The sequence below is a fragment of the Erythrolamprus reginae genome, chromosome 2, assembly GCF_031021105.1.
Source record: "Erythrolamprus reginae isolate rEryReg1 chromosome 2, rEryReg1.hap1, whole genome shotgun sequence".
Taxonomy (NCBI): Eukaryota; Metazoa; Chordata; class Lepidosauria; order Squamata; family Dipsadidae; genus Erythrolamprus; species Erythrolamprus reginae.
The window spans coordinates 328728466-328752968 of record NC_091951.1 but is presented as its reverse complement, the minus strand read 5'-3'; the positions used below and the strand labels follow the sequence as shown (position 1 = coordinate 328752968).

Genomic DNA, 24503 nt, shown 5'->3' with positions numbered 1-24503 from the left:
ACATGATACTAGTGAAAGAGAAACATTAGGACAGGGGACGGAAGGCACTCTGGTGCATTTTTGCACTTACCCTTACTAACCTCTTAGAAATTGGGAGAAGTCAACAGTGGATAGTCTAAGGGTAAAGTTTCGGGGGTTAGGTGATGATACTACAGAATCTGGTTGTGAGTTCCATGCATCAACTACTCAGTTACTAAAGTCGTATTTCCTAGAGTCAGGTTTAGAGCATTTTACTTTAAGTTTGTATCTGTTGTGTGCTCATGTGTTGTTGTTGTGGTTGAAGCTGAAGTAGTCGTTGATGGGAAGCATGTTGGAGCAGGTGATTTTATGGGCTATGCTTAGGTCGTGTTTAAGGCGACATAGTTCTAAGCTTTCTAAACTTAGGATTGTAAATCTAGTTGCATAGGGTATTTGTTGTGAGTGGAGGAGTGGACGGCTCTTCTAATAAATGTCTCGGGACATTTTCAAGAGTGTTTATGTCTGAAATGTGCTCTGGTTAGTAGTATGAGATTACTGGAGCAGAAGCTATGTAGGATTAGGTTAACAACTCTTGAAGCCTTTTTGGTGATGTTGTTGCAGTGGGCCTTGGCACTTAGGTCATTTAATATGAGTATTCCAAGATCTTTTATGGAGTGAGGGGTATTTGTAAAGTATTGTCTATTCAGTTTGTATTTGGTGTTCTGATTCTTTTTGCCAATGTGTAGGACAGAGCATTTTTGGTTGAGATTTGGAGTTGCCAGATGTTTGACCATTCAGACACAAAGTCAAGGTCTTTTGGGAGAGTGTTGTGTTATTGGTGGTGTTGAAGAGTTTTACATTGTTGGCAAAGAGAATGCAATTGCTTGTAATGTGATCGCAAAGGTCATTTATATAGAGAATGAAGAATGTTGGTCCAAGTACGCTGCCTTGGGGTACGCTGCTCTTAACCAGAACAGGATTAGATATGGCGCCCCTTATTTTGACAACTTGTCTGTTTGATAGGAATGCAGTTATCCAGCTATGGTTAGGGTCCAACCACTTCAAGTCTAAGTGACAATACTGATCTCTTCAGCATTGAAAATAAGCCACAATCTTTTTATTGAGCATTGTTTCATTGATTGACATACCTATAACTAACTTCAAAAGCTGGCCTTGCGTAGCACACTAAATTATTGCTTATAGACTATTTTCTTTCACAGTATGTTATGGCAACCTAGCACAACCAGGAATAACCTATGTACCAGCCATAAATCCAGTCCAAGCCATTGCAGTGTTACCAGTTTTGTATTTGTTGAGCAAAACATGAGGAGTGGGTATGGGTTGGTTAAGATTACCTTGTTGGGTCCTTTCCAGCTGCCAGAAGATATTGTGCCCACCCTGAAGCAATTATCACTTAAGTCAAGTGGAAACTGATAATATTCTTAACATTCTCCAAAGGTGTTCAGGGAGCCAGAATGACTCAAGTGACTAGTTCTCAAGAGGAAGGAGTGGTTGAGGTCTGTGAATACAGCTGGCTTCCAGGGTCGTGGGGAAAAAAGGGCAGGATTTTGATTGCATGGTCACTGCCATTATTTTGCCCCTTTTTTGCCCCACTTGCAGGCACCTCTTCTGGTCATGGGTGGGAAGGCAGTCCTTACACATTTCATCCTGGTAAATCTGTGCTTAACCAAAATAGCACAAGAGCGATGTCTGGGCAGGTGGGCGGAGTCTCCCACCTACAACTGGCTCTCGGACAACTAACAGGCATGAGTGAACTGGCAGCCTTTCATCCCTGGAGAAATCTGCATTTTTAAAAGTCTTAAAAATAATTCCGGGATTAGGAAATTATTAGATATTTTCAAATGCATATGGTACCTAATGCTCCTTCCCCCTATTTTGCTCAGAATTGGACTGAGAGAATGTGAATGGCCCAAAGTCAACTAGCAAAATTCAGCAACTGGCATTTATTAAACTTGCAGACAATCCTATCAACCAAGATATGATTCAATCTCATGATCTAGACAATGATGGTTTATCAGACATGGCAATTGGATAAGTGCAGTTTTGAAGCATCTTAACAGGACAACGTTCAAACAGCTCATCAGGGTCAAAAATAGACCTCAGGTTTTATCATTATGATGATTCTGTAATGAATATCTGGATCTCTAATATGGGGGTTTGGAGCTGGTCTACCAAATTGAATCTAACAAACATGTGTTAACAAGGCCTTAGTCAATCCATTTCCAGTCTCTTCACAAAGTATTGCAAAAATAAAAGGATGTCTGTTGACTATAATGTTTATTAGTTTCCCCATTTTGGGAACTTCTAGATGTGCTGGACAAAAGCTCCATTCAACCTCACACAGAATTTCCATCCAAAAACTTTCATATCCATGCTGATCTGATTGGACCTGGTTGCACAAACAATTTCACTTTAGATATTTGAATATTTAGGGCAGAATTCTATGGCTATGCTGCTCCCCAAAAGATATGATGAAGATAGAGTGTCTAGACTAGCAGTGGTTCTCAATCTTTCTAATGCCGTGACCTCTTAATACAGTTCCTCATGTTGTGGTGACCCCCAAACATAAGTCTTGAGCCAATTCTCCCAACAGAGCTATAAGCTGATTGGCAGGAAGGTCAGAGGGACACCCCCACTGTAAACACCTGATTTGTTGGATTGTAAAAATATGTTCCAAGGCACCAGAATAGAAGCTTTAGTTCCTAACACCATAGGAAATTTGTCTTTTCCCAGGATCTTAAGTGATCCCTATGAAACAGTCATTCGACCCCCAAAGGGGTTCCAGGTTGAGAACCACTCTAGAGAGTGCCAGACCAAGCAGATTGGTTTAAAGTTTTTTAACACACACACACACACACACACACACACACACCACTTTGAACTGAGCTCAGAATCCAGGGCTACTGATACATAATTGGAAACATCTGTCCAATCATTCACAAAAATCTCAGTTAGCTCCAGGCATATACACAGTATAGTTGAAGCTTCTAGTCTTCATAGGTAGCCTCTTCGTGATAGTGTGACCAGCCTAGAAGTCAACCCTAAATAATTTCAATTAGGTAGTGTATCAACATAACGGGATTGTAAAGATGCTGGCTGGGTAATTCTGGGAGTTGAAATCCATGCATCTTAGAACTGCCAATTTTGAGAAATACTGGTTTAATTCATCACTTCTGTCTTTCTCTGATTTTGGGATTTGTGGTCCATGAAATTAGATTGGTTTAGATCCAATGCCATAGAGATAGAGGATAGAGACAGAGACAGAAACAGAGAGGCATAGTCATAATCATTAGAATAGGATGGGATGGGATATGATACAATACAATATGATACAATACAATACAATTTTTATTGGCCAAATGTGATAGGACACACAATGAATTTGTCTTGGTACATATACTCTCAGTATACATAAAAGATATACTCATCAAGAATCATAAGGTACAACACTTAATATATTTATATTTATTATACTTATTAGATTTGTATGGCGCCCCTCTCCGAAGACTCGGGGCGGCTCACAACAAGAACAATACAATATGCAAAATACAAATCCAATATAAATTAAAAACGAATTTTAAAACCCATAAATATTAAAAACAATCATTACTGCACAATCATACCATTCTCATGTATTATAGTCAAGAGGAAAAAAAAGGTGGGAAGAGTAGGGGCAATTCGAATTAATGATAGTCTGGATACAAATAAGCAATCCAATCCTATTAGGAACCAGTCAATATAAATCGTAAGGATACAAGCAACAAAGCTACAGTGATACAGTCATTAATGGGTGATGGGAACAATGAGAAGATTAATAGTAGTGCAGGCTTAGTAAATATTTTGACAGTGTTAGGGTATTATTTGTTTAGCAGAATTATGGCGTTCTGGTATGCAGTGCTCTATAGCATCGTTTGAGGGTAGGAGTTGAAACAGTTTGTGTCCAGGATGTGAGGAATCTATAAATATTTTCACAGCCTTCTTTTTGACTTGTGCAGTATACGGGTCCTCAATGGAAGGCAGGTTGGTAGCAATAGAAGAGAATTTGAATCCTTGTACTTTCTAAACTTGTTTAGATGCAAACATTTCACAATCCAACTAGATAGTAAACAAATAGCACCGAGGACCCCATGGTTTAGATCCACTGCCACTCCAGAATCTCACGGTGTGCTGCCCACTGATCTGCTCTACTAAAAGGTAACTCTCCTGCTCTTTTTCAAGGAACATGACCATCAAACCAATTCAGACTTCAGAGGTAGAGCAAATCTGGTTTGTTTCAGGTAACCTCCAAAGCATTTGCCAACAATTCCCTGTAAACATTCTTTCGTTAATGGTTTGTTTACAGAGCAGAGGCCCTGATTGTCAGCCAAATTATGTCAACGGACTTGCATTCTGCTTCTTCCCTTTCCAGCTGATTGCACAAGGTTGAAGTTAGCAAAGGAGAACAAAGGGCACAAGTGGCTGGAGAGAGAAAGAGGGCTTCCCAGTTAGCCATTGAGCCACAGAGCATTGGCAGCACAGAATTTGTGTGCCCAAAGCTCCTAGGTCAGTGATGGCGAACCTTTTTTCCCTTTCGCACCCATACTTCAATGCCTGGGGAAGGGAGAAATTGTCTTCTTTGCCCCTCTGGAGGCCAGAACAACCCGTTTCCCAACTTCTGGTGGGCTTAGTAGGTCCGTTTTTCACACACACACACCAAGAGTCCAGAGGCTTCCCTGGAGCCTGGGGAGGGCAAAAAACGCCCTCCCCCACCGCCCCTACCCTATCTTTGCTGTGCAATAGTTATGGGCCTCTACAGAAAATGTTCCCTAGGATTAAGTCCACTGCTTTTCTTTGCGATCTTGCCAGATCAACAGGTTGAAAGTGGTTCTCAACCTGGGAGTTGGGACCCTTTTGGAGGTTGAATGACCGTTTCACAGGGATCACCTAAGACCATGGGAAAAGACAAATTTCCTAGGGTGTTAGGAACTAAAGCTTCTATTCTGGCGCCTTTGAACATATATTTACAATCCGACCAATCAGGGCTTTACAGTGGGGGTGTCCCTCTGACCTTCCTGCCAATCAGCTTAAACCTCTGTTGGGAGAATTGGCACTAGATTTATGGTTAGGGGTCACCACAACATGAGGAACCGTATTAAAGGGCCGCGGCATTAGAAAAGTTCAGAACTACTGCAGTAAACCCATTGCACTTCTTCAGAAAAAGAGAAACAGAAGAGTTGTGGTTGTCTTGTTGCACAAGGATTCCAGCTTCCGAGACAGGGCATCCCAAGGACATCACCAAGCTTTTGTATTTTTTGCTGATCACTATGCTTTTCTGAAGGTTTATTAGAGAAGTGCAGGAGGGGGGAAATAGGAGGTGTTTTCTGCTGACTATGCAACTAGGAACCTTTGCCAAGCTTCGGCAATGAGTTCATGTCGAAGGAAACAAAATGTATCTGTTAAATCTGACTCTTGGAAAAACAGGGAACAGCTGGAGCCAACGTTCTTGGCAGGATGTGCCTCCAAAGCAGTCAACAGCTACATTTAAACTTTACAGGGGAAAAAAGTTGCTTTGTTAAGGGGAAAAGGCATTATCTACAACTGGATAAAAATGAATAAAATTGGTCAGCCTTCTTTTCTTGACTTGAGAAACTGGGTGAAGGTTAAGAAGTACAGCAGGGGGGGGGAGTTTTTTTATTAGTGATCCTAATTTGCATTGGGGGTCCAGGCATTACAGAGTAAAAATTGTAGAGGTAAGCTGCATACTACCAGTATAGAATTGAAATGGAAGAATAGCTGGGTAAGTGATTAGTGAACCTTTTTTGGTTTGCATGCCAAAAGGGTGTGTGTGCATGTGACCACACCCACTTCCTCCCCCTCCATGCATGCACACCCCTCCATGCTGACCCTGTGCATGTACACAATACCCATCCTCACACATGCGCACAGGCCTCACTGAAGCCTGGGATGGTGAAAAAACTGCCAAACCAGCAAACTGGAAGTTTGAAAAAACAGACTTCCGGTTTGCCTGTTGTGCTGTTTTTACACTCTGGAGTGAAGAAGCCGGAGGCAAGGTGTTGGAACTACCCTTTTTAATGAATGCTCGAAACAAACAAGTGACAGCAAACAAGCTGTCAAACCAGAACACAACAATATATACCTCAGGTAACTTGACAGGACAGCCAATACAGCAGCCCTACTTTTCCCGCCAAATGGGGCAACTCTGTAATGGAGCCTAAGCCAATAGTACAGCTAAACGGGCTGACCAATAGGAAGCTGTTTCCGGGCAGATGGCTCTAGGCAGGAACTAGGCAGATACATAACATGGAGGCTTCAGGGAAGCTTCCTGAAACCAGAGTGCGAAAAGCAGCCCAACAAGCAAACCGGAAGTGCATTTTCTGAACTTCCTGTTAGCTCGTTGGGCTGTCTGTCACCTTCCGGAGGCTTCAGGGAAGCTTCATGGAGTGCAAAAGAAAGCACAACGGCAAAATTGGAAGTCCGTTTTTCCGAATTTCTGGTTTGCCTGTTGGGTGGGGTTTTTTTTTGCACCCTGGAGGTTCGATGAAGCCTCCTGAAACCTTGAGGGGGTGCAATGACCTTCCCCAAGGCCAAAAATTAGGTGGCTAGTGCACGCATGTGCACTGGAGCTGACATAGGGCAACGCCTTGCATGCACTCCCATATGGTTCCGTGTGACACCTATGGCACGTGTGCGATAGGTTCACCATCACGGAGTTAGGTGGATGTGAGTCCAGAGTTCTGTTACTTTACAAAACCCTCATACAGTGACCAGTACCATACTTAACAAGAAGCTCGCAAACAAGTTCAGAGACATTCCCTCACCTATTGTGGTTCCCAGAACTGATTTTTGGAGGCATGAATTTTAAATGAATAACTTTTGCTAGGTCCATTCTCCAAATGTTTAATAAGTAGTCCTTGATTTATAGCCATTTATTTACTGGTCGTTCACAGCACTGAAAAAAAGCAACTTACAAGCAATTTTTTGCATCACAGCATGCTGACGGTCACATGTTCAAAATTTGGGTGCTTGGCAATGGGCATATATTTACAATGGTTGCAGCATCCTAATCTTCCCAACTGACTTCCAACAAGCAAAAATGTTCGGAAACTTCAGATCGTGCTGAATGCAGCTGCGAGAGCAATCATGGGCTTCCCCAAATATGCCCATGTTACACCAACACTCCGCAGTCTGCATTGGTTGCCGATCAGTTTCCGATCACAATTCAAAGTGTTGGTTATGACCTATAAAGCCCTTCATGACACCGGACCAGAATATCTCAGGGACTGCCTTCTGCTGCACGAATCCCAGCGACCAGTTAGGTCCCACAGAGTGGATCTTCTTCGGGTCCCGTCAACTAAACAATGTCACTTGGCGGGACCCAGGGGAAGAGCCTTCTCTGTGGCGGCCCCAGTCCTCTGGAACCAACTCCCCCCAGAGATTAGAATTGCCCCCACCCTCCTTGCCTTTCGCAAGCTACTTAAAACCCACCTCTGCCGTCAGGCATGGGGGAATTGAGATCCTCTTTCCCTCTAGGCCTTTACAATTCTATGCATGGTATGTATGTACATGTATGTTTGGTTTTTATATTAATGGGTTTTTAATCGTTTTTAATATTAGATTACTATTGTACACTGTTTTATTGTTGCTGTTAGCCGCTCCGAGTCTCCGGAGAGGGGCGGCATACAAATCCAATAAATAAATAAATAAAGTCAATGTAGGAAGCTGGATTTGCTTAACAAATGCATAATTTGCATTGATATATCTTCCCCCCCCTATAATTATTTGCAGATAAATGGTGTGGGTGTGGGTGTGGGTGTGTGGGTGTGGGTGTGGGTGTGTGTGTAGCAGAGGAACCTTTTTCTCTTTTCTCCTTCTGCTTTGTGGTAACAAAGTAAAGGGTTTCACTGTTTTTCTCAGCGCCATTGCAACTTTGTATTGCCCTGAAAGTTTCCCAGCCAAATGCTAATCAGCCTGAGCCTGCTTAGTACTGGAGCCCAAAAAAGGACCACCACATGCTGCCTGCTGATGTTACTGCAAGAAAAAAAAATAACACAGAGAAGAGGACATAGAGATCTTTTTCTGAAGAAGACAAGACTGTTTGTTTACTTTTGAATCTATCGCTACCCAGGCAAATTCCATAGGGGGTAAGGGAACATTTCTGCATTTCTGAAAGAAACATAGACAAAAATTAAATCAGCAATGTATTTCTGGGTTTCTGACTTAACTAAGACTGAGCCAAGGTGGTGCAGTGGTTAGAGTTCAGCAGTTCAAATCTCACCACCGGATCAAGGTTGACACAGCCTTCCATCCTTCCGAGAGGGGTAAAATGAGGACCCAGATTGTTGGGGGCAATGTGCTGCTTAGAGAGGGCTGTAAAATTACTAAGAAGCACTATATAAATCTAAGCACTATTGCTATTGCTAAACCCTATCAGAAGACAGAATAACAGAGTTGGAAGGGACCTTGGAGCAGAGGTGGGTTCCTCCACGTTCGGACCAATTCTATAGAACCAGTAGTAACCTGGCAATCTGGGTTGCCAGGCCTGGCAGTGCAAGATTGAAGTTAGCATATACACATTCTCCTGGCAGTGCCATAGGTGGCGCCATCTTGTTTTTAGCTTCTGTGCATGCACAGAATCTTTCTTTTTTAGTATTGTTTAGTATTGTTCATTATTATTATTATTATTATTATTATTATTATTATTATTTATTGGATTTGTATGCCACCCCTCTCCGCAGACTCGGGGTGGCTAACAACAATGGTAAAAAACAACATGTAACAATCCAATTTAATAAAACAACTAAAAACCCTTATTATAAAAACCAAACATACACACAAACATACCATACATAACTTGTAATGGCCTAGAGGAAGGAATATCCTAACTCCCCCATGCCTGGCGACAAAAGTGGGTCTTGAGTAATTTGCGAAAGACAAGGAGGGTGAGGGCCGTTCTAATCGCTGGGGGGAGTTGATTCCAGAGGGCCGGGGCCGCCACAGAGAAGGCTCTTCCCCTGGGGCCCGCCAAATGACATTGTTTGGTCGACGGGACCCGGAGAAGGCCTACTCTGTGGGACCTTATCAGCCACTGGGATTCGTGCGGTTGAAAGCGGTTCTGGATGTATTCTGAGTCAATGCCATGTAGGGCTTTAAAGGTCATTACCAACACTTTGAATGTACGCAATGTACGCAATGCACATGTACCCCCGCAGCACATCTCTGAGCAAACTGGCAGCAAAGAAAACCAGAACCACCCCTGCCCTGGAGGTCATCTAGTCCAACCCCCTGCTCAAGCAGGAAACCCTACCATTTTAGACAAATGGTAATCCAATCTCTTTATAGAAACTTCTAGTATTGGAGACAGACAGACAGACAGACAGACAGACAAACAAACAAACACAAGGACAGGGTTTCTCTGAGTATTTGCAACACTAGTTTTCCTAGGATAGGTTTTATTTTAGAGGTTAGCAACTCTGTTTTTCCTTAGAACTGTACCACAGCAAGGTTTTTGATGAGTAACTACTTTCTTCACAAGGGAAGTCAAGCTGATATTTGGGGCATTCAATTTGCTGAATTTGGAATTTAATTGAAACTAAAAAAAAAAAAAGTTAAAAAATACTTTATCTCTCATGTTGCTAAGCACCAAAGGACTTTGACTTGGAATGAGGAAGCTCACCCAGGATTGGAAAATGATTAAAATGAATGGAGAAGATAAATATGTGAATTATCAGCAAATGTTTCAAGGAGGGAGATAGAAAGTACTTCCCTGCTTGGGAGTTTGGGGGGGAGGGAGATACTTGCTGTAATAAGCATTTTAAAAATAATTTGGCCTCTTTCCTGTGTTCAGAAGTGGAAAGCAAAATGCTTTCTTTTCATTTTGAGCACATGGCTTTATATACTACAATTTGGCCAGAATTTCTCAGCCTTGATAAGTTTAACATATGAAGACTTCAGCACCAAGGCTGGGGGATTCTGGGAGTTGAAGTTCACATACTTAATAGTTGCTGTGGTTGAAAAACACTGCATTAGGCTGATAGATTGTTTATGGAAAATATAATCACAAAACAGCTTTAAGGCAGTGTACGGTGTGAGTAGCAATAGTAATGGATTGTTCAGACACAGAAACGAGTGCAAAATGTATATTACAGTATATGCATTAACAAGATAGAATTAGCTCTTTACACTTCTAATTACAAATACAATCCATAATATCCAATACAAACCAGTTAATATCAGTACACAGCACTAGGCATAAAGTAGCTATCAAGAAAAAACTCCTCCCAAACAGGAACTCTGTTGGCTCCCTCTTATGGCCAACTATGATTCATCTCTTAAAGGTACAGTATATCACATACAGGGTACTGACATATAATATCTGACTATTATAATACTCCAATGTGTTAATTTCAGTTGTCATCGTTGAAATGCATGGATTGGGAATTATGGAAGTTGGCTTCAAACTATTAAAAACTCTGGCATAAAAGCTGTTCTCAGAGACAGTTTTCTATCTGTCTGTTCTAGAGAGAAGTCCTATGAGTAGCACTATCTTTTGTAGTTGGTATCTGAAATGTCTCCTATTTACATGGACTTTGCTATCTACCTTTGTAGATGCCACCCTGGCAAAATTGAGTTCAGTTTGCCTGCGGAGATTTAGCAACTGGAGTCTTCCCAAAAGAAAGATGAAGGACAAAAACATCAATGAACTCTGAATTCACTCACTCAAGTGTTCTGCAGTCATTGCTGGAGCTGTAATTACTTCTTAAGTCTTATTACACCCTATCTTATCACTCCCAAAATATGATAGCAATTCCACCAGGCTGGAACTGGTGTGTTTGAGAGAGAAAATCTACTTAGAGAAGGGGGAAAAAATTCCTATAAACACTTAAGTAGATCACCTCATGAGCCAGGAAGGAGTGGAGTTTCAAGTTCCTATGCAAGTTGGAATTTTGTCAGACATAGAGTAGAGTAGAGTAGAGTAGAATAGCAGAGTTGGAAGACACCTTGGAGGTCTTCTAGTCCCTGCTTAGTGGGAAACCCTACACCACTTCAGACAAATTGTTATCCAATACCTTCTTAAACACTTCCAATTTTGGAGCTTTTACAACTTCTGGAGGCCCGTTGTTCCACTGATTAATTGTTCTAACTGTCAAGAAATTTATCCTTAGTTCTAAGTTGCTTCTCCCCTTGATTAGTTTCCACCCATTGCTTCTTGTCCTACCCTCAGGTACTTTGGAGACTAGTTTGACACCTTTTTCTTTGTAGCAGTCCTTCAGATATTGGAAAACTGCTATCATTTCTCCCCTACTCCTTCTTTTCATTAAACTAGACATACCCAGTTCATGCAACTGTTCTTCATATGTTTTAGCCTCCAGTCCCTAATCATCTTTGTTGCTCTTTTCTGTACTATTTCTAGCGTCTCAACATCCTTTTTACATCATGGCGACCAAAACTGAATGCATTATTCCAAGAGTGGACTTACCAAGGCCTTATAAAGTGGTATTAACACTTCACGTGATCTCAAGAATTTAATTCGTTCTGTGACCAGGTTCTTAAGTAGAAAAGTTTGTAAGTAGAAGCAATTTTTCCCATAGGAATCAATGTAAAAGCAAATAGTGCATGCAAACCCATTAGGAAAGAAATAAAAACTCAGAATTTGGGTGGGAGGAAGAAGAAGAGGAGGAGGACAGTCACTGCTGAAGGAAGAAGTTGAGGTGAGAGGAATAAAAAAATGCAAAACTTTAAGGCTTTAAAAAAAAGAGGGACTCTGAGGTGGTGAGGAGGAGCACGCGCCCTCCCATACGGGTGCCCGAAGCTGCCTCCCATACACTGCACCAGAGAGAGAAACCCAGAGGGAATGGCAGGAAACTGGCTGGGCCTTCATGCCACTCTCTAATTTCCTGGGAAATCTTTCTGGGCTCAGCTTCTTAAATAGAAAACGGTTCTTGAGTAGAGGCAAAGAAATCTTGAATACCCGGTTCCTATCTAGAAAAGTTCTTAAGTAGAGGCGTTCTTAGGTAGAGGTACCACTGTACAGCCATTCTCCTTCACTTTTCTAACCTTTTTTGTATATCCTGAGATTTTACACAATAATTAATAACATTTCCGAAATGTTGGTTCTTCAACACTATCCAAGGGCTATATGAATCTGGGCAGACAAAGTTCTCTTTACTGTCACCAATAATTGATCAATCAATCAGTTAACATATCAAAAAAATATTCTGCAAAATGTACATGTGTCACATACCTTTCTTGAATACTGGCACAGCCTACAAGACATTGATGCATTGAGTGTGTGCTGTAAAAAACCAGTCAACTGCATTGCAGAGATGAACACTTTCCTGCCATCTAGTGGTTTTCCTAGTTGCAATGTATGGACTGTGAAAGCTGGACCATAAGAAAGTTTGAGCGCCAAAGAATTGGGATCTTTGAACTATGGTGCTGGAGAAGACTCCTGCAACGAGTCCCTTGGACTGTATAGGAACCGGGTATTTCTGCCATTTAAAAAGAAATCCCAGTTTTTTACCTATAATCCAGACACTTCCTAGTGGTGTCCTTTCCATGGGTTAACTAATATAATATAATTTAATGTTGAGGTCTACCAAGACAGGTGCTGCTATTGAGAGGTCTATTTTACATACAGAATGTAATCTCATTTTCAGTTTTCTTTCCTGATATTTAATGGTAGCCACCCATTTCACTGCATATTATGTGTAAACCAAGATTGAAGATATGTAAACCAAGATTGAAGAACACTGTGTGCCTTAATATTGTATGTGTTTATGAATGACTATGTAGGCTGCCAAATAGGACATCCTGGCTTTCTTTACTAAGCAAAATCAATGTCCGTCTACAGCCCGAACCTCAGCAAAACGCAACTAGGCTCCTCCTAGAATGCATTGCACAGCTGAAGGGTCAATTCAGACGCTCCCAGCATGCACTTGGTCCCACCAGTTTCCCGAGAGCGCCCTGACAGGTAAAGGAGGTCAATGAATTCGCCATTTCCGGTGCGCAATGCAGGACGGGAATGCGAGTAGCGCTATTGGCCGGTGCTTTCCCCGCTTTTCGCCGAGATAGGCGGGCAGGAAGGAAAAGCGGCGGCCGAGGCGGCTTGGCGGGGCGAGAGATTTTTCCCGGTGAGTGTTATGCGGAACGATCCGACTTTGTCGGGGGTCGGCGCTCTCTCCCGGACGAGGCGGGCGTCGAAAAGGGATCGATTTAATGCGCGATTTGATGACGTAATAACGGCTCTGGAGACGGTGCCACCGCTGGAGTTGCGCTGGTCCATGCGCCGGGCTCCTGTGGCCACTTTCCCTACGCCCCAGCTGGCTGTAGCCTCTCCCGCGCCGCCCTTTATTCTCTTTAAGAAACCCTTTCCCTACTCGGCGCCCCCCAGCGGTTAGGCCTTCCGTTTAGCCCGCTCTCAGCGCTCATTGGCTCCGTTCTCTTTCTTTCCGGTGTCCGATTGGTAGTTGTGGAGATGATTGACAAGCAGCCCCAGGAGGGTCACCCGCAGTGTGGGTCTCCCAAAGGTAGCCTTGCCCGACGAGCCGAGACTTGCGCCATCCTCAACAGGCGTAGGCACGATGGCTGGCCCTGGGGACTGCTGGTTAACGTACGTGCAGTGCTGTAGTTATGGCCAGGTGTGTGTCTAGGGGTCAGCCAGCCACTGGGGTCTCTGTGTGAGCCGCACGAGGGGGGACAACAGCCAAGTCCTCTGGCATTCCAAAACGACCCGTGTCAAAGCAAAGCTTCCACACCAGTTAGAGTTGCCACACGAAGGCTTATTATAGGCACGAAGAGAGGGGTTATGAGACCCCTAGAATACAGGAAAGAGAGGAAACATGAAGGTCTTGCAATGGCTCCTTTCTGGCACTGTCCAGATGGTTGCAACTGACAGCGTCAGGACCATACATGGGGGGGGGGGGGAGTAGATAAATAAATAAATAGAAACATAGAAGATTGACGGTGGAAAAAGACCTAATGGTCCATCTAGTCTGCCCTTATACTATTTCCTGTATTTTATCTTAGGATGGATATATGTTTATCCCAGTTCAGTTACTGTGGATTTACCAACCACGTCTGCTGGAAGTTTGTTCCAGGCATCTACTACTCTCAGTAAAATAATATTTTCTCACCTTGCTTCTGATCTTTCCCGGACTAACCTCAGATTCTGCCCTCTTGTTCTTGTGTTCAATTTCCTATTAAAAACACTTCCCTCCTGAACCTTTTTAACCCTTTAACATATTTAAATGTTTCGATCATGTCCTCCCTTTCCCTTCTGTCCTCCAGACCAGTGTTTCCCAACCTTTTTTGAGCCGCAGCACATTATTCACATTTACAAAATCCTGGGGAACATTTGGGGGGGGGGGGGGTGTCTAAAAAAAGTTTGGACAAAAAAACTCTCTCCCTTTTGCTCTATTTCTCTCCCTCTTTCTTTCTCTCCCTTCCTCTTTCTTTCCCTCTCTCTCTCCATCCCTCTTTGTTTCTCCCTTCCTTCCTCTCTTTTTTTGCTCTCTTTCTCTCTTCCTCCTTCCCTCCCTCTGTCTTTCCCTCACCCTCCTTCCCCCTCTTTCTCTCTCTCTCTCTCTTGCTTTCTCTCTCTCTCTTGCTGTCTTTCTCTTTCTTTCTCTCTCCTCCCTCTCTCTCTCTCTTTCTTGCTCTCTTTCTCTCTCTTTTGCGTTCTCTCTCTTTCTCTCCCCCTCCTCTCTTTCTCTCCCTCTCTTGCTACCTCTTTCTCTCTCTTGCTATGTCTCTCTTTCTCTCTTTCTCGTACACCACGCCACAGCAGCGGCATTGGGCAGTAGCCATGGGGCGGTGGCAGGGTGGTCAGCTGTGAGGCGGAGCTCCGGAACGGAGGCACCGACGGCTGCGGATGGACGTGTTGCTAGACGCTGTACATGCTGGCGTTGCGCTGGGCATGGGCGTGGGGCTGGAGCCTCCATCCCGGCCCAGCCAGCAGGCAAGTGCCAGCCACGCAATGCCAGCATGTACAGTGTACAGCAACATGTCCAGCCACCGCCGTCGGTGCCTCTGTCCTGGAGTTCTGGCTCGTAGCCGACCACCCTGCCGCTGCCCAGCGGCTACTGCCCGGTGCCGCTGCTGCCGCTGCCCTCCCGCTGCCGCCGCCAGGGAAGCACCAGCCGGGCGGGGCGGGGCGCTGCAGCTGCCAGAAAACTTGGAAGGCGCAAAGAAGGAAACTCAGCTTCTGGTCTCACAACTTTTTGCTGTTCGCACTCTCAGCAAAAAGTTGCCAGACCAGAAGCTGAGCTTCCTTCTTCGCGGCACAACCTGACCATGTCTCGCGGCACACTGGTTGGGAAACACTGCTCCAGACTATACAGATTGAGTTCATGAAGTCTTTCCTGATAAGTTTTATGCTTAAGACCTTCCAGAACAAAGTTTCCACGCCTGTTAGAGTTGCCACACGACGGCCGTATAGGCATGAAGAGAGGGGTTAGGAGACCCCTAAAATACAGGAAAGAGAGAAAACATGAAGGTCTTGCAATGGCTCCCTTCTGGCACTGTCCAGATGGTTGCAACTGACATCCTTAGGGCCCTACATGGGGGAAGGGGGAGTAGATAAATAAAATAAAATAAGAAAAATATTGTATGCCTATCAGAAGACAACACTCTAGATAAAATTTACAAATGCATAGAAATGGACAAAATGACTTTGGAAATTAAGGGAATAAACGATAAAGGAATTAGCAGGAAGAGGGAAATTTTGATCCCACAGTTTAGAGTGCTGGTGAAACCACATTTGGAATACTGTTCAGTTCTGGAGACCCCACCTACAAAAAGATATTGATAAAACTGAACGAGTCCAAAGACTGGCTATAAAAATGGTGGAAGATTTTAAGCATAAAACCTATCAGGAAAGACTAAATGAACACTATCTGTATAGTCTGGAAGACAGAAGGGAAAGGGGAGACATGATCAAAACCTTTAAATATGTTAAAGGGTTAAATAAGGTTCAGGAGGGAAGTGTTTTTAATAGGAAAGGGAACACAAGAACAAGGGGGCACAATCTGAGGTTAGTTGGGGAAAAGATCAGAGGCAATATGAGAAAATATTTTACTGAAAGAGTAGTAGATGCTTGGAACAAACTTCCAGCAGACGTGGTTGGTAAATCCACAGTAACTGAATTTAAACATACCTGGGATAAACATATATCCATCCTAAGATAAAATACAGAAAATAGTATAAGGGCAGACTAGATGGACCATGAGGTCTTTTTCTGCCGTCAATCTTCTATGTTTCTATGATGAGATATGGAACAACTGGTATAAATGGATTAAGGCAATGTTACTCAAATAGTGGGGTGGGCCCCCCTTGGGGGGATGCAGAGCAATGCCAGGGTGAAGCGCATGACCCTGGGGAACATCTTTTTTTTGCTGCGGGGCATAGGGGATTTTTGCATCGAACAATAGCACACAGCACAGAGTAGGAGATATGTGTATAACGAACCATTAAGAGACACCATGGAAAAATATATAATGGAGGAAAAGAAGAGAGAGAAGCGGAGATAATGAGGTAAATTTAAGTCTCCTGAAAGCTAAGATGAGGAAATATGATGAAGCGTATGTAGTGCTTGGCTTCACTGTGACTATGTTGAGAGACGAGGAAAGACCAGTATGTTTATTGTGTCTAAAAATGTTGGGAGCGGACAGCATGAAGCCAAATAAATTAAGGCATCATTTAAACACATTACACCTCAATCACGCTGATAAGCCACTTGAAGTTTTTCAGCGAAAATGTGCTGAATATTGTAAACAATCCTCATGTTGGAGAATGGGGGTGGGGGGCGGCGAAACATTTACTTCTTCCTAGGGGGCGTAACAAAATAATGGAGAAACACTGGATTGATAGAAACAAGGTAGTATGATACAATGTGCTGGTATACACAAAAACAGATAAACATAAAAACACGATATAGATAATGTTTAAGGGAACCCAAAAATAGATGGATAAATAGAGAAAGCCATTCACATATCTTTACTTACCTGTTATGCTTATCTATCGATAATCTGCACATTCATAATTATATATACCTACTATCTACCCATCTTACTGTACCAATCTCATTTTCTTGAATAAAATACATTGTATATAGATATGTAAATAAGAAATATACTGAAATGGGCAATGATCTGTAAAAGACTATTGTGATGTACATTTATTTTTAATCTGTAAAAATTAATAAATAAACTTTAAATTAAAAAAAGAAGAATATTGCATGACCCGTCCCATTAATTGCAATATTGCTGCTAAGACATAGCAGTAAAGCAAAAGTGGACCTTAGTTTTGACATGGAGCTTGGCTACCGGAGGAACTGCCTGCCAGTTGTTTTTGCCCACCTGGTGCAATGCAGCTGAGTGTATGTGTTCCAGGTCCCATCAAGTACATACAAAGTCATCTTGTGGGACCTAGAAAATATGTCTAGTGCATATTTCTAGTGCAGTGCTTCACCTCTGGAAGATTTGTCCCTGAAAATCCACGTGGCTTTTATCCTCTTGGTGGTCCATAAGGTCTTGAAGATTTGATTCTCCCTGGCTTTTGGAGGGGGGGGGACCCTTCCCTTTTGTATGTGTGTATGCATGTGTGTGTGTGTGTGCTGAATTAACTAGCTCATTGTTTTCCAGTTGGTCAGGCTTTTTGCATTTCTGCTGGTTTTTTGCTTTGTAAGCCACATAGAGTTGTCAGAAGGTCTGTTGACTTCTAAATTTTGAAATTCAAATTGAGGCTCATATATAAATGAAAATATTTTGATATTTGAGGTGGAGGGCGACAAACACATTGGGTAAAGGAGAGTTTGGTTTGTTTATGCCATGGTGCTTTTTTTTTTTTTTTTGCAGAAAATATGCCAATGATATATTCAACCATATCCAGGAAAGCTCCGAGAGCTTTTAAGAAGAGTCTTAAGTAACATCTGTAGTTTCGGAGCTACCACTTACTCACTCTTACCATAAAGGAATTTTTAACAGCCTCTGTCTCATCAGTGTTTGTAGGGGAAATTACTAAGCACTTTTTAAAGAAAGATAGTGATATAAATGTAGTAAGTAAAGACATGCAGTTGCATGCATAGCCATTGAGCAACTATTTTTACACCATCACTTCAAGAGAGGCAGCAATAGGACTGATTTTATTTTTTATTATTGTTCATCTATACAATTTGAAATCTTCTATTTATTGAGCTTTTTTCTGAGCCATTTTGGGGACATTACTCATAAGGCTAATTTGGCCCTTCTTTCTTTTCCTTTGCTTTCTTGTTCCTGTTGAAAGCAACATAGAAATATATTAGAGTACATGCATTTACTCAATGGATGGGTTTGCTTTACAAGACAGGAGATGTCAACCTAACTCATTCTGCTGCATGTCAGAATAACTGAAAATGAGAGGCTGCAAGAAGTGTGTTTCAGATGCCTATGCTATCACCAACCCAAAATAGTTCCTTCCCAATGATTTTATTTCATTAAAGCATTTTCATCTCTTTTTGCTTTTTAAATCCAAAATTTAAGAATAGCTTACATTTAATCATTATATCTGAAAGACTACCTTCCCTAAATTCAACATTCAAAAAACATTATGCTGAGCTTGACTTCAAAATGGCTGGTTTTCTCTTCCCCCTTATATATCCATATCTGTGTTATAAGACTCCTGTTGTTTCCATCTGCGTCTGAGTTGAATTTTTGAACTGGAATATTTTTAAAAAATATTGCTTCAGAAGATGGGAAACTTATTTATCAATATGCTTGGTATAATGCCTTCCATTTTTACTATTATTAAAAAGTTGTGTTTCCTATTTGAAATTTTCATCATGGCAAAAATCCATGTCTATTTTTCCTGATCTTTTTCCTAGAAAAAATTATTAGCCATGGAAGCTGAAGAGACGATGGATTGTATTCAGGAATTTCCAGAACATTATAAAGTAATTATGGACAGATTAAATGAACAGCGGGAACAGGATCAATTTACAGACATCACTTTGATTGTGGATGGTATGTTATTTATTTATTTATTGATTGATTGATTGATTGATTGATTGATTGGATTTATATGTAATGATACAAACAAAGCCAAATTAGTCACTCTTCAGTCCAGGTCTGCCCCACAGAAAAGTTAATCTGAAGTATCTGGTTATAAATTAAAATAGAAATTATTTAAGGAGCCAATCTCTGTCACCAGTAAAGCTAGCTGAAGAACTGTTGGTTTGTTAAGGGGGTGGGGGAGGGGGAGAGCAAGAGAGAAAGGGAATTCTCCTTGGGGGGTAGGAACCCATTTTCTTACTATGATTTCCTTGCCAGTCCATTTATTTATTTTATTTATTTATTCGATTTTTATGCCGCCCTTCTCCTTAGACTCAGGACGGCTTACAATATTATTATTATTATTTTTATTATTATTATATTATTATTATTATTATTATTATTATTATTATTATTTATTAGATTTGTATGCCGCCCCTCTCCATAGACTTGGGGCGGCTCACAACAGTAGTAATACAATATATAACAAATCTAATAATTAAAATCACTAAAAAACCCTTATTAAAAAGAAACATACATACAAACATACCATGCATAAACTGTATAGGCCTAGGGGGAAATATTTCAGTTCCCCCATGCCTGGCAGCAAACATGGGTTTTAAGAAGTTTAAGAAAGACAAAGAGGGTGGGGGCAGTTCTATTCTCCGGAGGGAGCTGGTTCCAGAGGGTCGGGGCCGCCACAGAGAAGGCTCTTCCCCTGGGTCCCGCCAGACATTGTTTAGTTGACGGGACCCGGAGAAGGCCAACTCTGTGGGACCTAACCGGTCGCTGGGATTCATGCGGCAGAAGGCGGTCCTGGAGATATTATGGCCCGATGCCATGAAGAGCTTTATAGGTCATGACCAACACTTTGAATTGAGACCAGAAACTGATCGGCAGCCAATGCAGGCTGCGGAGTGTTGGTGTAACATGGGCATATTTGGGAAAGCCCATGATTGCTCTCACAGCTGTATTTTGCAAGATCTGAAGTTTCCGAACACTCTTCATAGGTAGCCCTATGTACAGAGTGTTACAGTAGTCGAACCTCGAGGTGATGAAGGCATGAGTGACTGTGAGCAGTGACTCCCGATCCAAGTAAGGCTGCAACTGGTGCACTAGGCGGACCTAGGCAAACGCCTCCCTTGCCACAGCTGAAAGATGGTTTTCTAATGTTAGCTGTGGATCGAGGAGGACGCCCAAGTTGCGAACCCTCTCTGAGGGGGTCAGTAATTCCCCCCCACAGGGTGATGGACGGACAGATGGGATTGTCCTTGGGAGGCAAAACCCACAGCCACTCCGTCTTATCAGGGTTGGTTTGAGTCTGTTGACACCCATCCAGAACCCAAGAGCCTCCAGGCACCGGCACATCACTTCCACTGCTTCGTTGACTGGACATGGGGTGGAGATGTAAAGCTGGGTATCATCAGCGTACTGATGATACCTCACCCCATGCCCTTAGATGATCTCAGCCCAACATGTTAGCAATAGCACTTTTTAACAGAGCCAGCATATTGCCCCCACAATCCGGGTCTTCATTTTACCCACCTCAGAAGGATGGAAGGCTGAGTCAACCTTGAGCCGGTGATGAGATTTGAGTCGCTGACCTACAGATCTACAGTCAGCTTCCGTGGCCTTCAGTACAGCACTCTACCTGCTGCGCCACCCTGGCTCCTTTTAGTTTTTCTTCTTGCATTTAACTGTGCTACAAACTGCATAGTATATTTCTTCATACTGCAAGCAGTAGAACAGGGAACCTTTCCGTTCCAAGACCCCTCGCTATAATCGATTTTTCGCGATGTAGGATTGCGGAAGTAAAAACACCATCTGCGCATGCGCGCCCTTTTTTTCATGGCCGCGCATGCGCAGATGGTGGAGTTTGCGTGGGCGGCGGGGAAGACCCAGGGAAGGTTCCTTCGGCCGCCCAGCAGCTGATCTGCTCGGCAGCGCAGCAGCAGCGAGCAGACGAAGATCGGGGTTTCCCCGCCGCCCACGCAAAGGGGAAACCCCGATTCGGCTCCTCGCTGCTGCCGCTGCCGAGAAGATCAGCTGCTGGGCGGCCGAAGGAACCTTCCCTGGGTCTTCCTCGCTGATGCCCCCGCTCGCCCGCCCACCGCCCGCCAGCAAGAGGGGGAGAGATAGAGAAAGAGAGAGAAGGAAAGAAAGAGATGAGAGAGGGAGGAAGAGAGTGTGACAGAGGAAGAAGCAAGATAGAGAAAGAAAGATGAGAAAGAAAGATGAGAAAGGAAGGAAGAGAGCGACGTCATCGGGTGGAAAAATCGCGATATAGCGTTTCGCGAAGAACGAGATCGCGAAAATCGAGGGATCACTGTAGTTCTGTTCCAAATCTTCCATCAAACTGCTCTCAAAATTGCTATAAGATTGTTCTGTTACATGAAGTAGATGGAATGGATTAAAGTGTTAACATTAATTATATACTTATCTAGGAGATATATATATATATACATATGAAGAGGCAACAGCCATTGCGATCTCTGTAATGTTTAACATTTATTAAAAACTACTAAAAAACTATTAATAAATTTTAAACGTGTAATCATTTTTAGGACAATTCTTGATATGTATATATGTGTGTGTGTGTGTGTGTGTGTGTAGCATATTTTGCTGATAATGACATATTTGTTGATACACATACACACACACTCATACACACACTGTATTTTTAGGAGTATAAGACACACTCTTTTCCTCCCTAAAAGAGGCTGAAAATTCAGGTGCATTTTATACTCTGAATGCAGATTTTTTCCAAAGCTTTTCCCCCCAGCCTTAACTAGATACTAACGATCTTCCCAGCTCTTACCTTGGAAGGGTTTTTTTATTGTTACTGTCTAGGAAGAATGTTTCCAGGTCTTTGCAGAGTTTTTTTCATTGCTGTAACTTGCTCCAAATATTTCTTTCCAGCCCTAATCAGGTGCCAACGATGTTCCCAGCTCTTATCTGCTTGCAAGCTCTTTGATTGTTACTCTCTGTGAATAATGTTTTCAAAACCCTGTCTTTGTAGGATTTTTTAATTGTTCTGCTTGCTCCGAATGTTTCTTTCCAGTCCTAACCAGGTGCTAACAATGTTCCCAGCTCTTACTGGCTTGCAAGATCTTTCATTGTTACTCTTTGTGAAGAATGCTTTCCAAGCCTAAGTCTTTGCAGTTTTTTTCCATTGCTCTACTTGCTCAGAATTTTTATTTCAACCCTAACCAGGTTCTAACAATGTTCCCAACTCTTATCGGCTTGCAAGCTCTTCCATTGTTACTCTCTCCAACTAAGGTTTTTTAAAAGCCCTAACCAGGGGATAAAATAATGTGCTGAAACTGACCAGACTAAAGATGCTAGCCAAATGAATATCTGATAAGCAGATTCTTTTCCCTATTTTCCTCCCCAAATTTTTTGGCTGAAGCAAAATATAAAAATTAAGAATTGGAACTTAAAATTCCTCAGCAGATCATCTGAAATCTTTTATTTGCACTATCTTTCTTTTATAAAGTTGAAACAACAGCAAAACCTGTTAAGTACTTGTAAGGAAGAGAGACTTGTTGGAGAGATTTTTTGGCAACTATGACTTGTCAACAGTAGACATTGCATTAACAACATAAATTTTATATTACATATTTTTTCTTACATCCAGTAATATCCAACATGGGGTCTCATATAGTATGATGATGTTGTTTTTCATTTCCAGGTCATCATTTTAAAGCTCATAAAGCTGTTCTCGCTGCTTGCAGTCAGTTTTTCTACAATTTCTTCCAAGACTTCACTCAGGATCCTCTAGTAGAAATTGAAGGTAATTTACTGTTTCAGTCATGTACAGAAATACTACGGCAGTGATGGTGAATAGTGTTGGGCGAACCCCACAAAGGGATTCCCGGGGCGGGGCTTTGACGTCATGGAGACTACTTCCTGGCCGGCCGAAACGGGGAGGAAGGAGTCTCCGTGACGTCAAAGCCCCACCCCCGGAATCCCTTCGTGGGATTTCCCACCTTCTTTTGCTTGCAGCACTGCTGCGGCATCCTTTTCTGTAAAAATGAAGCAAAAGGAGGTGGGGAATTCCCTATCTCCTTGTTTATTTTTACACAAAAGGACGCCGCAGCGGCTTGCTGCAAGCAAAAGTTCGGGTTCTCCAAACCCGAACACGAACTTTCATGGGATTTCCCACCTCCTTTTGCTTGCAGCGCCGCAAGCAAAAGGAGGTGGGAAATCCCACGATGGGATTCCCCACTCTCCTCCCGGGTGGCGGCGTTTCATGGTGTTCGCCCGAACCCAAACTTTACCTGAACTTTTTAAAAAGTTTGGGGGCGGGGGCGGCATGCCGAAACTGCAAAGTTTGGCACGAATCCGAAGTTTGCAAGTTCGGTTCGCCCAACACTAATGGTGAATCTTTTTTACTTCAGGTGTGTGGGCATGCTCTGTCGTGCATGTGCAAGTGCCCACACCCATAATTCAATGCCTGGGGAGGGCGAAAACAGCTTCCCCCGCCTCCCGAAGGCCCTCTAGAGACCAGAAAAGACCTGTTTCCCAACTTCTGGTGGGACCAGTAGGCTCATGTTTCGCCTTCCCCGTGCTCCAAAGGCTTCCCTGGATCCGAGGGAAGTTAAAAACGCCCTCCCCCATCACCCTGGAGGCTCTCTGGAAGTCAAAAATGCCCTCCCAGAGCCTTTGTGTGAGCCAAAAATCAGCTGGCCGGCACACGCACATTGGAGCTGAGCTAGACCAACGGCCCGTGTGCCAGCAGATATGGCTCCGTGTGCCACCTGTGGCACCCGTGCCATAGGTTCGCCATCACTGTACTAGGGGATATAATATAAAAGGGCTCGTAGAATGCTTTGGAAGCCATCCATCCTGGTAAACATAATATCATACTAGGATTACAAAAGGAAAAAAAACTTTAGACAACTTTTCTTTACACTGGTTCTTAGTCCTGAATTGTGTAATAAGGTTTAATCAATCTTGGAAGTCAACTAAATATGTAAGACTGTTAAGACCTTTTGTGCCTCCCACACACACTTTGTTATATGTTGCTGCAAACCTCCTTTTGGAAGTACAAGGGAATGAATGGTGATAAATGCCGTTGTTGCATTGGGTTGTCAATAAGAGGACACTAAAGGCCAGAAGATATTGGTCCCGTTCTAGCTGCAAACTGAAAGAGAATAGAAGGACTTGTAATTCAGCCTAGTTTTAATGATGTTGCATTTTCTGGTGCCTTATTCTTTTTTTATATTTTCACTGGCTGCATTTAAAAAAAAACAACAACTCTTGTTTGGTTGATACTAATTGAACATTGCTTGTTAAACTATTTCTATTTTGATGCTGTTTTATATTTGAATAGAATAGAATAGAATTCTTTATTGGCCAAGTGTGATTGACACACAAGGAATTTGTCTTTGGTGCGTATCTCTTAATGTACATAAATACATACATATATTTGTCAAGAATCATGAGGTACAGAATTTAATGATTGTCAAAGGGCTCAAATATTATGTGAGACTCTCATTA

General features: G+C 42.6%; 1 protein-coding gene across 4 annotated transcripts in view; it reads left to right on the top strand.

Annotated features, from left to right (window-relative positions):
- The first annotated feature begins 12933 nt into the window (after positions 1–12933).
- The window catches only part of ZNF131 (zinc finger protein 131), a 32955-nt gene continuing 21385 nt past the window's right edge, over positions 12934–24503 (top strand). The window contains exons 1-3 of one of the 4 annotated variants that reach the window (XM_070743377.1): positions 12934–13109; positions 18836–18974; positions 22693–22794. In XM_070743377.1, the coding sequence (XP_070599478.1) occupies positions 18851–18974; positions 22693–22794 (226 nt within the window). In that variant the 5' untranslated portion in view covers positions 12934–13109; positions 18836–18850. Of the gene's footprint in view, positions 13110–13487; positions 13617–18835; positions 18975–22692; positions 22795–24503 lie in introns of those variants that run through there. The other 3 variants (XM_070743376.1, XM_070743379.1, XM_070743378.1) reach the window with 3 other exon arrangements.